General features: G+C 47.2%; 1 protein-coding gene across 4 annotated transcripts in view; it reads right to left on the bottom strand.

Moving 5' to 3' along the window:
* TMEM181 (transmembrane protein 181) overlaps positions 1-15287 on the bottom strand; it is a 48526-nt gene extending 33239 nt beyond the window's left edge. For 2 of the 4 annotated variants that reach the window (XR_014786747.1, XM_084827928.1), the window contains exons 1-2: positions 8371-8501; positions 1276-1379 (exon numbers count right to left, since the gene is read on the bottom strand). Coding sequence is in view for 3 of the 4 variants with exons in the window: in XM_084827928.1 (XP_084684054.1) it covers positions 1276-1379; positions 8371-8393 (127 nt within the window). In the remaining variant the exon portion in view is untranslated. Of the gene's footprint in view, positions 1-1275; positions 1380-8370; positions 8569-15110 lie in introns of those variants that run through there. The other 2 variants (XM_084827930.1, XM_084827929.1) reach the window with 2 other exon arrangements.
* Positions 15288-16302: the final 1015 nt, after the last annotated feature.

Below are 16302 nucleotides of genomic sequence, written 5' to 3'. Positions count from 1 at the left end.
GAGGAGGGCCCTGACTAGTGACATGACTACCTTGGGGGGGGGGGGCATTGACTGTAAATACATTTCTTGGGAATTTTGATGGTTGCCTTTTTGACATGCACTCGTTTTTGTGATGAATGCTAGGCTGGTGTAAACAGTCACTGCCAAAGATGCCCTACCAAATCCAAGGATTTGTTTATTTTTTGCAAATGTGTTGGGCTGTGTGATTTGCTATGTAGCTTTCTCCCCAAAAAGCACTTATATGTAAAACAGAGTACCTTATTTCTCAAAAGGTATGTTCTGTGTTTGCATTGGCTTACAGCTGCAGCATTATCACAGAGAGAAAAGTTCAGCAATGTCATTGTGACACACATTATTTGAGAACTGTGAGGCAGCAACTGAAGGCAGTAGAACATTTATTGCTAAATTTGGACATGCTTCAGAAATCATAGTTAGAGCCTAATTGTTTTTTCCCCAAGATACCAAGTCTAATAAAGAGTCCATCATATGAAATATTACTTTTTAAGCAGATTGAACGCTCAATTCACTAAGATTTTCAAGTGAAATACCAGAATATTATTGCCCCCACTTTAAAATAATCACTATTAACAGGTGATTATTACTTCTTCCCAACAGAGTAGAGGAATCTCTTACAGTTTTACAACATTTGGGTAGGGCCACGAGGGCCAGATGGCTACTGCGACTACATTGCTTGTAATAGCGATCTCAGTTTTCTGAGTGCTAGTCCTTATGAACCCCAAATGGTACCACCTACACACAAGAGGAAGGTATCAACAGACATGGGGAAACCATGAGGTTTGCAGAAGCATAAAAACATTTTTTTAGAAAAAAACGTGCAGGAACCCTTGCCCCAGAACAGTTCAATGAGGACTGAGCGTTATCACAGAATGCTGACTGATTGGGGGGGGGGGGGCGCGTTGGAAAAACAAGGGGGGTGAGGAGTTGATGGAATTCCAGAAAGGAGAAAAATGAACCTTTTGATGGTCATGGGTGCAACAGTGTAGGGTAAGGAGTGCAAAGGCAAGAATAGACCCATGGGTAGGGTTGGTGGGCAGGATTTCTGCTCCTTTGTTACTCCTGGGTGATACCAGCTACCACTACTCTTAAATGCTTGATAAATTCTAATTGGCCTGACTACTCATTGCACACATACAAGGAAAGCGTGCAGACATGGAATACCCTTCAGGCTGTTTATCTCACTAGCAAAGCAACAAGGGAGAATGCGATATAAGTAATACAGAATCCAATCTTTTAAAGAAAAGGCATAAATCTTACCTGCAATGCCTATTAAGAGGGTCAAACCAAAACAAACAAAGAAGACAACAAAGACCAAGACAAAGTGGCGCTTGGACAGTGTATACAGTCGCATTGGAGCCAGCCTGCAAATAAGGAGAGAAAGGATAAGTCAGCATATTTCCTACAGCAAGTACCCAATAACAGCACTTTATGTTGTGGTTCTTTAAATGTACCATCAGAAAGCTGAAGAAACAGTAAGCTCAACCATGGAGTTAAGTAAGTGTCTGTGGTATTCAACCTATTGGTTGAGCTTGTTGTCCAAGGCTGTAATCATATACGCACCTACCTGAGAGTAGGCCTCATTAAGCTCAGTGGGACTTGTGAAAAGGCATGCATAGGACTGTGCTATAAAGTATTGACTAGACTGGCTGGCGGCATGTTCCTTCTGACCATATACCCCACAGAATGGCATGCCCTTTAAAACAACAAATGTTTTAATCTTTACACAACAGATTCTCGCTTTCATAACAGACTAGTTCTACCACCTCTTTGAAGAACTTTTCCCTGACCCAGAAAAAAGATTCTTTTTTGTGGGTACTAAGACCATGAGCACAACCCTAGAGAAAAAAATATAAGTTATGATTCCATTACCTCTGATGTAAAAGCACACGCACGCGCACACACACACACACACACACACACAGCTAAGCAGATTCTGCAACATCAGATCATCTTATAATTGTAGAACATTTGATCTTATAATTGTCACAATCTTGAAGTAATGTACAACCTATTGCTGACTTACATAGAACAGATACGCACCAGTGGCAATATCTGCTGTTTCATCCAATGGTAACAGAGGGATAAATTGTTTTCCACATGCATAGTCATTAATTGACATTAAGACTGTCCCTGAAGCAATAGGGACGCAGTGGAAAGGTATATTATGGAGCACACTTTCAAACTCTGGCTGGCCTGCCATCTGTACATTAACCGAACTATAACAGGATTAACAAAACCACCCAGAGAGCTTTGGCTATTGGGCAGTATAGAAATGTAATAAATAAATAAATAAATAAATAACAGGATTAGTGAAAAGGCATGTCGACTGATCATTAGTGCTGATTTTAGTATTCTGCCTATTGAAAACCCAAAACAAAACTAAAATATTATTTTGAAGCACTTTCCTAATGTTACATTTTCCTCATTAAACAAATACTTTCACTTCTACATTACAGAAATTATCTGATTAAGAGGGACAGGAGGAAGAAGCATGAGCAAACAAAAAGTTAAAAAAGCAAGAGATTTTTTGTTTTAAACAAAGCATTTCGCAACAAGAAAAACTTTAATCAAGGGCAGATCACCATGTTCAGCAGCAAACATGGGGCTGGGAACCAAGCTGAAAGGCAGTGGAGTGCGGGTGCAACTCTTCCCATGCCTGTTTTTCCTTTGCACACACACCCAGCTGCTGCTCTTCTATCTGGGGTTCCCAGAAGTAGGGGGAAGTGGTTGCCGTGGTTGCAGGAGGAGAGCAGCAGCGAGTATCCCCCTGCACGCAGACAAGTGCACTCACACCCTGCTCTGCAGCAGACACTCTTTCTTCCATGTAGCAGGAGATTCAAATAAGGTCCAACCTGGTATTGTATTGGGTCATACATTACTTTCCACTTAGAGACAGCACGGCAGGGAGATGAAAGGGGGAGGCAAGAGTGCATACAAGCTGGTGGCTTGCTCCCTTTTCATACATACAAAGCCAGAGTTGGGAGAGAGGAAAACACTGCTCATACCGAACTCCCCAATCGGCCTCCTCCCATGCAATCCAGTAAGCAAAGGAGCAGGTGTACTGCAAGAAGGGCTTACTGAGCAATTGCCTCAGACCTGTCATGCAAGTCAGCCAAGCTGCAGGGAAAGGTGAGGTGTAGGGAACCAAACACACTCCAAGGTCACAAGCCCATCCAATCCAGAAAAAAAAACACTCTCTTTTGGGTATTCAACTGTGAGCTCAACACATCCACCAAGACATCCCTGATTTACCTCTGATGCAACAGTCCTAAAGGGAAAGACGTCTTAACCCCATCACTCAGCAGCATCAGAGAAGGAGAGAGAGAGAAAACAGAAAATTTAAAGGAGGAGAAGGGAAGAAAACTATCTAGAATAAATTTAGGGCATATATTGTAATCAAGAGTGACTTAGTACCCATGCCTCTCCCATTACCATTTTAGTTTAGGCAATATATTACAGAAATATTTCTAGAGGGGTAATCGCCTTAGTCTGTTGCAGCAAGACCAGCAAAGCATCTTGTAGCCCATTAAAGACTAATAAAAAACAAAGGCAGCCATGCTGGTCCAAAAATCCAAATCCACAGTTGGGTAATGCCTTTATTAGGACCAAACAAAATGCTGCAAAAGAATGTATATGCTTTTACGTTCTCTAGAACTCTTCACCAGGCTAGGCAGTATAAAAAACAGGTGATCAGGGAAGAAACAAAGAAATCCGAAAATTAGGCCAGATGTTGTGGCCATGAGGTCTGCTGTTTAAAGTCAGTCTCAAAATGGAGATTGAAGACTGAATTCATTAGAGAGCAATCCTATGGCCTCTAACAGCATCTGGGGAGGCATAGGACAGTTCAGATTCCTGGACCTGACGTCAGAGAAGTGCTCCAACCTTGGACCCAGCGGTCTGAACTCCCCTCCCCCTCCCAGCTGGCAGGGAGAGAACTGCAAAGTCAACCTCAGAGAGGAGGGATAGGGGCAGTTCTGTGGGTAGGGACCGAGGAGGCTGGTTTACAAGGAATCCTCCAGCCTTCCACTCCACAGGGCCCCAGCTAGATGGGCGAAAAAGCCCATCTAGCAGAAATGCAGAGGAGGAGCATGGAGGTGAAGATAGCCTCCACGCTTCTCCCACTCTGCATAGGATGCCGTCAGCCTCCAAGTTCAGAGGCTGACAGGCATCCTGATCAGATTGCACCCTTAGTCACTGGTATAGATGTTGCAGGTGTCAGATTATACCTAGAAGCAATGGCTGACCCCCATTCAGGATGAACTATTTATTATGGCATAAGCTTTCATGGACTACAGTCCCACTTCATAAGATGCATGAAATCTATCTGTGAAACATAAATAGTCCTCAGCTTTAAGTCTCTAAGGGTGCAATCTTATGCATGTTTAGACAGAAAGAAGTCCTACAACTCCCAGCATGCCCCAGCCATCATGGGAGTTGTAGGACTTTTTGGTATCTAAACGTGCATAGGATTGTGCCCTAAGGCTGTGTCCTAGCAGCAGCTTCCCCTACTGGCAAAAAAAACTGGAAGCAAGCCCATCTCCCTCACTTTGCCCCACCCCTTACCATTAATTTTGGAACCGCTCTAGAAAGGGAGCTATTGTAGCTCAGTAGAGTGCATGTGTTTCATGCAAAAAGGTCCCAGGTTTAATCCCTCGCATTTCCAGTTAAAAGATCTTGAGCAGGCAGGCTGGAAAATATCTCTGCTCAAGGGAGATGCTGCCAATGAGTGTAGAGAATCCTGGGCTAGATGGGTGGATGGCCCATTTGCAGTGTCATCTGTGCAAATGTACGTTCACTATTACAAGCATTACAAGCCATTTCTCTAAAGGCAGAGGCAAAAGCAGTTTCCTCAAGGAACTGCTATACACTTCTATTACCTTCATCAACCACCGGTCATATTTAAATCTGCCTTTGGCTGCAATCCTATGCACACTTTACTTGGGAATGAGGTTTACTTCAGAGTCAACTCAACCAGGTTTACTTCTCATGCCTCTGAATAAGGGATGGATGGGACCCTGCCCAGCCCCTGCCCCCACACTCGAACCCTACGTCCACTCACTGAGCCACTCACACTTACCCAGGCCCTGTCCTCCTCTACCGTAATTGCCATGGTGTGAAAAAACATGGCGATCACAAAAATGCGCACATAGACTTATACGCAAAATGGCGCTGTGAACTGCCCATATACCCAAGATTGCAGACACCTTGCATATATGGGCGATTCACAGCATCATAATTTTGTGTATAAGTCTATATGTGCATTTTTGTGATTGCCACATCTTTTCACATGGTAGTCACAGCGGAGGACGGGGCCCAGGTTAGTGCAGGTGGCTCAATGAGCGTGGGGGTGGTGTTGAGCGGGGGCTCAGCAGGAACAGCTTGGGGAACACAGGCAGTCTGCTGGGCTCCTGGACTGAAACAGGCACCCACACCATCCTTACTCTGAATACCAGCTCCTGGAGAACCACAGCGAGAGAGGGCTTGCGGGCTTCCGTGAGGCATCTGGTTGGCCACAGTGGGAAACGGCAGGGTGGACAAAATAGGCCTTTGATCTAATCCAGCAGGGTTCTTTTTAGGGTTTCAAGTATTCAAAGCACTTCACATACATTTCTAGTTCCACTCTGTGGAACTCCCTCCCTAGGGAACTCCGTCATGCCCCCTCTTTAATGAGCTTCCGTCGTGCATTAAAAATGTGGTTGTTCAGGCAGGCATTTGGGGTGGGTTAGGGTAATTTAGAAAATGTTTTTATTGTAGAATTTTATTGTTTTAAACTGTTTTATTGTATGCTGTACATCGCCCAGAGTGGCTGGGTGACCAGCCAGATGGGCGATTAATAAATTTAATATTAAATAATAATAAATAATCCTTACAACAATCCTGAAAGGTAAGTCAATATTATTAGTCCCCATATTGCAGATGGGAGGACTGGTTGGGAAAAATTGGCTTGCCTAAGGCCACGGTAGCAAGTCCATAGCAGAGGCAAGATTCAAACCAGGGCCTTCCTGATTCATAGCTCAGTCTCTTAGGGCGCAATCCTATGCATGTTTAGACAGAGAAAAGGCTTGCAACTCCTGGCATTCCCCAGCCAGCATGGCTGGCTGGGGCATCCTGGGAACTGTAGGCCATTTCTCTGTCTAAACATGCATAGGATTGCACCCTTAGTCACTATGATATACTTTATGTAAAGCTTGTAGAACACTTAAAGGCGCTATAGACTGCTATCTATATTATTCCTTTCTTGATGAGCATATCAGTTTAAAAGTGTACAGTGAGTTGTTTTCAGTACATTGTCTAATAGTATCAATTTCTGCTTTATTCGAGGCACTGTCAATGGAAGCAACCAATGTGAAAATATGCTGGGACTTGACGTGCTTGCCATGACAGAGATTCGGCACATAAGAGGGAAGTAATCCCCAGGTTTTACACTGACACTTCTATCAGCATGTTAAGGTCCTTAACAGGAAACAAAAACAGGAGAGGCAGAAAATGATCCACTGACCTTGGTCTTAGTGGCACAATGCTATTGCATGTTGAGACAGAAAAAAAGTCCTACAACTCCCAGCATTCCCCAGCCAGCCATGGGGGACTTTTTTTTCTGTCCAAACATGCATAGCATTGCACCTTTAGCCTCTTTAGAGCAGTCTGGTGCCCTTTACATGGTCAAGTTGGTTGGTGATGCTGGGAGTTGTAGTCCTACATACCAGGAGGGTGGAGGAAGCCTGCTTTAAAGCTAAGACCAGATTTTTTAATTTGTGTCTGTTCATTGCTTCTCATAATCAGAAAGAGGGATCTTTAGCCAATTTCTTTCTTGACACAGAGGTCATATGCAGGAAATAGTTATGGGGGAGATCAAAATCAGAACAACCCAGAATTCAGCAAACTGAGCTGATCTTGTCTAAGAAATCTGCAAACACTTCAAACAACAAGCTTTCAGCCAAGCAGTCCTACTAAGAGATGGGTTTAAACTATCTCAGAGCTACTGATAGGTTACAAAGAAACAAGGGAGTGCAAAAGCACAAGTGACACACACTTCTGTTTCTCTGTTTTCCTTATAATGTATGAATTGAAGCATGCATGTTTCACCAGCAGGTAGATCTTCCATAGGGCCCCAAGCAACTTCTAAAGCTCCTAGATCTCCTCAAGGACAAAGTCTGCAAATTCACTTCAGACGCAACAGCAGAAGTCAAGGCATAAGGAACTCGTGAGCGTCACTGTAACATTTAAGCTAGCTCTTGTATGACAACGTAACCTAGCCAGCATTCTGGGCACATTTACACCCACTGTCCAAATCTACACATCCTAACCTTGGTGTTAACATGGCTTTGGTGGTGTTGTGAGGCAACTCGCTCTCTCTTCCGTTGCACATTCTCACTAAAAAATGTTAACATGCAGCACAATCCAACCCACTAAAATCCATAAAAGGCACCCGATTACCTTAATGGGTGACAGGTAAATAACACAGAAATGCTCACAGATTCATTCCCCTGCCACGTCACTAATAAAGATAAAGGGAAGGGAAGGAAAATCCATCCCTCAAGACTTCATTTCTAGAATTAATGTTATGGCTCAAAGCCTGTGTAGAAATGACACCTGCTGACCTGGGAGCCCTTATCCTACGAAGGGGTGTGGGTTGGGGAGGCTCCTCGTGCCTATCTAGTAGTGCGTGTGCATTTCACACATATTCAGAGGAACTATTACTTTCTAGCTTTCAGAACTCATCTGTGTTACGGAAAGCTGGTATTAGGGTGAAGCCCTGGCTCAGCCCAAACCAGATGCTGGGGATATGCAAGTGAAACAGCACTGAAAGCACTCCTGGAAACAGCACTGTTCAGGAGGCATTCCTTAACTGACCAATCACAGTTTCTACTGGCATTCTGTTTTTTAAAAAGCGTGATTTTAATGGTGGTGTTTTAATCTTTCTATTCTTTTACTGTATTGTCCTTTGCGTTCAAATCTGTTGTGGATATGGAGCAATATACAAACATTGTAAATACATAAATGGGGGGGGGGGCCTTTTGTCTCCCTGCTCTACGCGGGAGTTTCTGGCTGGCCACCGCCGGGAACAGGTCACTGGGCGAGATCCACCCAAGCAGAGCTATTCTTACGTTCTTGCGCCCTGCACTTCTGGCCAGCCTCACCGGGCAGGACAGGAGCACTTCTCCCACAGCCTGCGGCCAAACGTTATACGCTCCGGCCCCTGCCGCGCTGTGCGGGGTGGGAGCGCAATCGCTAAGCTGGCCCGCTGGCCGAGGTCAGCCGGCGGCCGGTCCGCGGTCTTGGCAGCGGCGCGCGGGTCCTCCCCTCGCGCGCCTGCGAAGCCCCCCATTTGCCCGCGCCGCCGCCCCAACTCACAGGTCCATGTCCATGCCGCACATGCGTGGAGCTGCGCCTTCGCTCCGGCAGTGGGTTTCCCACCTCGGCGGCCGCCGCGCGCCCACCCAGCCCCTTGACGGCAGCAGAGGCTCGCCACGCGCAGCACTTCCGCGTGCGTCACCCGGCGCACCAGCCCCGCCCCGGCGGCGCTGCGGAGGGCCGGCACGTGACCGGGGAAGCGCTCGCCCCGCCTCTACCCGTAGGCGCGCGCCTGCGCGCTGCTGCGAAGGGTCTCGCTTGGAGGAGCGGGGGTGCTTGAACACGGAGAGTCAAAGAGGCTGCCGCTCCTAGTCGCCTCCGGGCCTTCATGCGAGATCCAGGCCAATAGGGTCCCGATCTTCCCGCAAGGAGACCTGGGAGTTGTCGTTCAGTCGTGTCCGACTCTTCGTGACCCCGTGGACCATAGCACGCCAGGCCTTCCTGTCCTGCGCTGTCTCCCGGAGCGTGCTCAAGTTCATATTCATTGCATCGGTGATGCTATCTAGCCATCTCTTTCAGAATTTGCCACAGTTTGTTGTGATGCACACAATCAAAGGCTTTAGCACAGTCAATGGAGCAGAAATAGACGTTTTTCTGGAATTCTCTTGCTTTCCCCATGAGCCAGCGAAAGTTGGCGATTTGATCTCTAGTTCCTCTGCCTCTTCGAAACCCAGCTTGTACTTCCGGTAGTTCTCGGTTCGCATACTGCTGAAGCCTAGCTTGTAGGATTTTGAGCATCACCTTGCTGGCATATGAAATGAGCGCAATTGTGCAGTAGTTTGAACACTCTTTGGCGTTGCCCTTCTTTGGAATTGGAATGTAAACTGACCTTTTCCAGTCTTGCTGCCACTGTTGAGTGTTCCAAATTTGTTGGCATATCGAGTGCAGCACTTTAACAGCATCATCTTTTAGGATCTTAAATATCTCCGCTGGAATACTGTCATCTCCTCTAGCTTTGTTGTTAGTAATGCTTCCTAAGGCCCACTTGACTTCACTCTCGAGGATGTCCGGCTCAAGTTCAGTGACCGCACTATCATGGCTATCAGGGACATTCAGATCTTTCCTGTATAGTTCTTCTGTGTATTCTTTCCACCTCTTCTTAATCTCATCTGCTTCTGTTAGGTCCCTGCCTTCTTTGTCCTTTATCATGCCTGTCTTTGCACAAAACGTTCCCTTGAGATCTCCAATTTTCTTGAAGAGATCTCTAGTCTTTCCCATTCTGTTGTTTTCCTCAATTTCTTTGCATTGTTCATTTAAGAAGGCCTTCTTGTCTCTCCTTGCTATTCTCTGGAACTCTGCGTTCAGTTGGATATATCTTCCCCTTTCTCTCTTGCTTTTTGCTTCCCTTCTTTCCTCAGCTACTTGTAAAGCCTCATCAGACAGCCACTTGGCTTTCTTGCATTTCTTTTTCTTTGGGATGGATTGAGTTGCTGCCTCCTGAACAATGTTACGGACCTCCGTCCATAGTTCCTCAGGCACTCTGTCTATCAGATCTAATCCCTTAAATCTATTCCTCACCTCTACTGTATATTCATCAGGGATATGATTTAGGTCATACCTGAATGGTTTAGTGGTTTTCCCTACGTTCTTCAATTTAAGCCGAAATTTTGCAAGAAGCAGCTCATGATCTGAGCCACAGTCAGCTCCAGGTCTTGTTTTGACTGACTGTATGGAGCTTCTCCATCTTTGGCTGCAAAGTACATAATCAATCTGATTTCGATATTGACCATCTGGTGATGTCCATGTGTAGAGTCGCCTCTTGTGCTGTTGGAAAAGAGTGTTTGCTATGATCAGCGTGTTCTCTTGGCAAAACTCGATTAGCCTTTGTCCTGCTTCATTTTGTACACCAAGGCCATGCCTGCCTGTTATCCTGGTGATTCTCGACTTCCTACTTTAGCATTCCAATTCCCTATGATGAAGAGGACATCTTTTTTTGGTGTTAGTTCTAGAAGGTGTTGTAAGTCTTCATAGAACCGATCAACCTCAGCTTCTTCGGCATCAGTGGTTGGGGCATAGACTTGAGTTACGGTGATGTTGAATGGTTTGCCCTGGATTCGTACTGCGATCATTCTATTGTTTTTGAGATTGTACCCCAGTACTGCTTTTCCCACCCTTTTGTTGACTGTGAGTGCTACTCCATTTCTTCTAAGGGATTCCTGCCCACAGTAGTAGATATGATGGTCACCTGAATTAAATTCGCCCATGCTTGTCCATTTTAGTTCATTGACTCCCAAGATGTCGATGTTCAATCTTGCCATCTCATGTTTGACCACCTCCAGCTTACCTTGATTCATTGACCTTACATTCCAGGTTCGTAAACAATATTGTTCTTTACAGCATTGGATTTTCTTTTCACCACCAGACACATCCACAGCTGAGTGTCCTTTCGGCTTTGGCCCAGCCGCTTCACTCTTTCTGGCGCTACTTGGAAATTCCCTCTGCTCTTCCCCAGTAGTATATTGGACACCTTCCAACCTGAGGGGCTCATCTTCCAGTGTCATATCTTTTAGCCTTGTGATACGTTCCATGGGGTTTTCTTGGCAAGAATACTGGAGTGGGTTGCCATTTCCTTCTCCAGTGGACCACATTTTGTCAGAACTCTCTGCCATGACCTGTCCATTTTGGCTGGTCCTGCACGGCATAGCTTATGGCCTCACTGAGTTACGCAAGCCCCTTTGCCACAACAAGGCAGTGATCCATGAAGGGGCTGGGAGTTGTAGGGTTTTTATTTGTAGGCCGCTGCCCCCAGCAGCATTGCGCAGGCTCTCGGAGAACGACAAGTCCCAAGGCTGAAAGAAGCAAGAGGTTTCCCTGGTGATTCAGAGCAGCCTTTAAGGAGCAATGCTATGCATGTTTTGACAGGAGAAAGCCCTATAGCTCCCAGCATGCCCCAGCCAGCTGTGGCTGGCTGGGGCATGCTGGGAGTTGTAGGACTTTCTCCTGTCAAAACATGCATAGCATTGCCCCGTTAGGCTTCCGGAAAGCATTTGGAATACCTCACTCCGTTATTGACCACAGTCCACGGAAACTATTCACAGATGCGCCAGGTCGAAAAACTGACAGGGATACTGAGGAGCTGTGTGCACGTTTCTTATGCCTGTTACTAACTTCTGGAATTTGCTGCCCCAAGATTGGCTGAGGGCCAGTACCGTAAACTGTAATCCTATACACAGATTTAACCCCAGAATAAGCACCACTGAATTTCTGAGTAGACATGCATAGGACATGGTGTAGTGATAAATTTTGAAGTGCAGCTGCTCATGACGCTAGTCTCCATAACCACGTCAAGGAAAGTCCAAAAATGCAGGCAGTTACGTACATCCATATCAACAAACTAGTCCTAGCGGTATTTTCATCACCACTACGAGCAGGCCTTTTGTCAAGCTAATGGGTCTTAATTGTCTATTCAAGACCAGGCCAACTCAAAATAGTGGAACAACAGGGACCTATATATTGTAGCCAGGAAAGTTAATTTCCCTCCAGCTACTGTGAGGATTGCAGCTAAACTCAGAGTGAAAAAGAGAATGCGGGGCAGGGTGTGGGGGGCACATGACATCAGCACTGCTGTAATCAAAAAGTGCTAGTGCTGTGTCCCTGCAAGCCCTGGATCCATCACATCAGTGTGCATAGGACAACACCATTAGATGGCTTTAAAGGGGGATAATGCAAATTCATGGAGGTTAAGGCTATCAATGTCTAATAGTCATGATGGCTATATGCTACCTCCAAGTTCAGAGGCAATGGTGTCTGGAGCAGCTATGGAGCTCCAACAGAGTCAAAATTAGCTTGTTTCCATGCTATGAAACTATAGCTATAGTTATATAGTAGTACTATAGTAGCTATGAGGCACTAAAAGGAGCAGCAGGGGCCACGTGTTGCCCAGCCCTGGAGTACAAAGTGATCTTACCTGTTGTGCCATTTTGGTTGGTTCTAACAGCTGGGCCTGCCATTAGGCAGAATGACGCAGCCACCTCTGGCAGCTGACTTTGGGTGTGATAACAGAGCAACTGAATTTTTAGTTATTCAATTTATTATTGATTTTTATCTCTGGGAGGCACTTCTGAGATTTTCTGCCTTGGGCACTATGCACTTTGACTTGGGCCAGGGAGGAAGGTGCCATTTGCTGATCTGCATCAGGCATCAAAATGTCTTGGGCTGGCCCTGGATCCTAATAAAAGTATTACCATAGCATGGCTTTTGTTTTTGTCTTTCTAAGGGACCAACGCAGCTACTTACAGTTCTTTTATGTGTTGTCATATGCCTATAGACAGCTACAGTCTATGCTACTTTTAACATAAGTAATACGTTGTTAAACTGAAGTAATTTCTCCTTAAAACAGACAAACAGATGATACTACTTCTTTTCAGAAGATCCGTTTTCTGCCTAAACAGCACTCCAAAGTGCTGACTGATTTGGGAATTCAGGACCAAGAGATTAATCTGTAGTGCAATTAAAAACACTGGTCAATTGGATTTGAACATACTGTTTTACTGTATCTGTTTTACTATAAGACCATAGGTGTCATTCAACAACGCACAGGCACAGACAACAATTGAATCACCTTTGGATCACCCAGAGCAACCTCAGGTTATGGAATTTGTTGCCCCAAGAATATTAGGCTATAAAGCAGATTAGCTGAAAGTGGAACCTCCCTGCTTTGTATTCCTATTGCCAGATGCTAGTGGAGGTACAAAGGTGGGGTGGGGTGGAGGGAATGCTATCTCCATCAGGATCTGTTGTGAGCTTCCCAGGGGCAACTTGATGGCCACTGCTTGAGACTGAACCTTAAACCAGCCTTTCCCAATCTGGTGCACTCTATATGTTTTGGACTACAACTCCCGTCAACCTTAGCCAGCATGGCCAATGTCAGGGATGATGGGAGCTGTAGTCCAAAACATGGAGGGCACCAGGTTGGGTAAGGCTGCGATCCTATAGCCACTGACCCGGGAATAAGGCCCATTGAAATCAGTGGGACTTCTGAGTAGACATGTATAGGTTTGCACTGTAAGGCTGCAATACTGCACCCACTTACCTGGAAATAAGGCCCCTTAAAGTAGATGGGACTTACTTCTGAGTAGACATCTATACGTTTGCATGGTAAGTGGACTGAGCAATTCTTATTTTCCTAAATCACTTTCTGTCAGAGAGTTGTGATTAAGGCTACAATCCAAATCGCACTTACTAGGGAGTAAGCCCCATTGAGCATAGTGAGACTTTGTTCTTAGCAAACATGCAGAGAATTTTCCCTGTAGTCTAGGCTAGGGTTATGATCTAAGACTATAGGCACAGGGTGAAATTCTCATTTTATTGAAGATAGTACAGACCCAACTGGATTTAGTGGACTTGGTTTTCAACCATTATTACAAGAAATTGATTTTTAATAAATATTTTTTCCAGAGTCTGAAGAATGTAAAAGAGCCAATGTACCTGCACCACAAAGGGAAATAAAATTCTGTGCAGAAACTAGTTAGTGAGATCACAGTGTATAGTATGTACATGGACTACTGAATTCTAGTTCTAGTTGATGCAGTTCTGCTCCAGAGAGTAATAGTTCTCTTGTCCCTGGCTTAGAGGAACAACTTGTGATTTTGCAGAACTGAGAAATTTCCCAAAGGTTTTTTTTTTCCCCCATGTAAGAGAGGAATCAGTTATTTGAAGAAGAAAAGTATGGGCAGGGGAAGACTCACATCCCTAGTTTAGAGAAGAGCATGCCTAGAGCTCTTGAATCTTGAGGAACTATGGGAGAAGGTGAAGCCCTGATTATTTCTGTTATAACTACGATGCCATCTCAAGAGGATGGATTCTGTAGCGGGGGCACTCCCAGATTTTCAATTTTTCCGGAGAAAATGGTTTTTAAAATTATTATTATTATTATTATTATTATTATTATTATTATTATTATTACAAAAGCAGAGTCCACAAAATCACTAAAGTAACGATTTTCTTTCTTTTTAAAATAACCTTCCCATCCCCCCCAGGAGCCACAACGGATCACTCAGCTGGGAGAAGTCGCCCCTCCTCTCCCAACAGCCATATTGAAACGAAAGAGTCCCTTGCCGTGACAGGATCAGCCAAGCTGCTGCGGCAGTGCCGGCGCGAGGGGAACCCCTGTCGCAGCCCCCCCGCCCCCCGCGGTCGGGAGGAGGAGGCGGAGATGTGGCGGAATGAAAAGAGCTCACTCCGCAAAGGAGGTCCCCTACGCGGCTTACTTACTCCTGAGGAGGCCCATATTGCCGTCTGTGTGGGATTGTTCTGAATCTGTCCTTTGTTCTTTTTTAAAAGAGCCCTTTTCAACCTTAGCGTTGCAATCCGCCCGTCACACTTTTTTTGTGATCGGGCGGGTTAAAGATGTAATAAATCTATGAAACAGGCCCAGCTGCAACGATGATGCAAACCATGGCTGCGATCCCGGTGGCTCTGTGAATCCATTCTGGGTTTCAGGATGCCCTAACCCGCCAGAACGCCGACGGAGCTATCCAAGGTGCTGAACCCCCCTCCCCCCATGGGCTCAGAGCTCCTTCAGCGGTCTGGCTTGTTCCGAGTGAAACGCAGAAGGGATCCACGGCGCCACCACGACCGGAGCCACCGGCCTCCACTGACGCAAGCGGCCGCATCCCTGGCAAAGGCGGAGAGGCCTCTCGGCCCTCGGCCTGGCTCTGCCTCTCCACTGCCGCGGCTGCAGGCTGCGGGGGTGACGCGGGACCCCGCCGCGGCGCTGCTCCCTCGCCCGCTTCCCTTACCTGTAGTAGCGATCATCCTTGTGCGGGGTGAGATCCTCCTTGATCTCCCTGTAGGTCTCCTTGAGCCTTCCGCAAATGCGCTTGAGCTCTCCGCAGAGCGGGTTCTCGAAGGCGGGGTAATCCGCCTCCATGCCGCACCCCGACATCCGAGCGGCCCTTCGTCCAGCCGCCGCAGCGGGAACAGCGGCAGCCCCCAGTTATGGCCGCCGCCCCTTTCGCTCAGCCGCGCAGCCCCGCTGGCGCCCGGCCTCTGGAGCAGCCGCGCGGGTCCGGGCTGCCGGGGACGGGGCGCGCGGAGCCGAGCCGCTTTGCTCGCCGCCTGCGCCGCCGCCGCCGCCTCAGGCCGAGCAGAGCGCCGCTGCTGGGCGCGGGGGGAGCCCTGCGGGCGAGGGAGAGGCTCTTCCCGCGCCCGCTCCTCCAGCGGGACTCGCGGCAGCTCTGCTTTGGCTGCTGAAGCCTGCGACATTTCGGAGGGAGGGCGCCCTTCCCCGGACGCGCGCGAAGCAAGCGGCGCGGCGCGGCGCGGCGGGCCTGACAGGCAACCACCGCCGAGGAGGGAGCCCGGGCGTCGGCCCTGCCCTGCCCTGCGCTGCCCTGCGCTGCCCTGCCCGCTCCCTCCCCCTCCCCTCCCCGCTGTCCTCTGCTCCTGGTGGAACGGGAAAAGAATTGGCACCGTGGACAGCGCCATGGGGTACCGCGCGGGTGACAAATGGCCACCACAACATGGGCATTTTCAGGCAGTCTGCATCTGACGTCCGGGGTGGCACACATTTGGGGCCTCTGAGCCATTGCAAGCCAGCCAGCCACAGCTATGTGCCCTCTCAGTACCGAGGGGCTTTCCAGTTGGTGGGTGTTGTGCAATAAATGCAGATGTGGCTGTCAGTGGTGCAGCTGGGTGGTTTTAGACCCTGGACTTATGGGAACCCCCTTTAGACAGCCACGTCTAAAGGGGGCTCCCATCAGCTCTGAAGCACACAATTAACGTTTCTCTTCTCCTCTTCTCTTCGTGCGTTTCAGATTCAGATAAATTTATTTCATCATAGACCAGCATGTGTAAAATATAAAGTACAAAAAAGATCGCGTACAAGGAATCGAACCGTTGTAGGCTCTTAATGCTGCTGGCACCTACTTCCAAATCTTCTGAGATTTTTAGGAGCCTTGTGGCATCAGATTTACCTAGCCATATATCTGG

Source organism: Heloderma suspectum, chromosome 1, assembly GCF_057233095.1.
Source record: "Heloderma suspectum isolate Gila_16-S chromosome 1, 16-S_ref, whole genome shotgun sequence".
NCBI classification, from domain to species: Eukaryota; Metazoa; Chordata; class Lepidosauria; order Squamata; family Helodermatidae; genus Heloderma; species Heloderma suspectum.
Note: the sequence above shows the minus strand (reverse complement) of the source record. Positions and strands in the feature narration are given on the sequence as shown.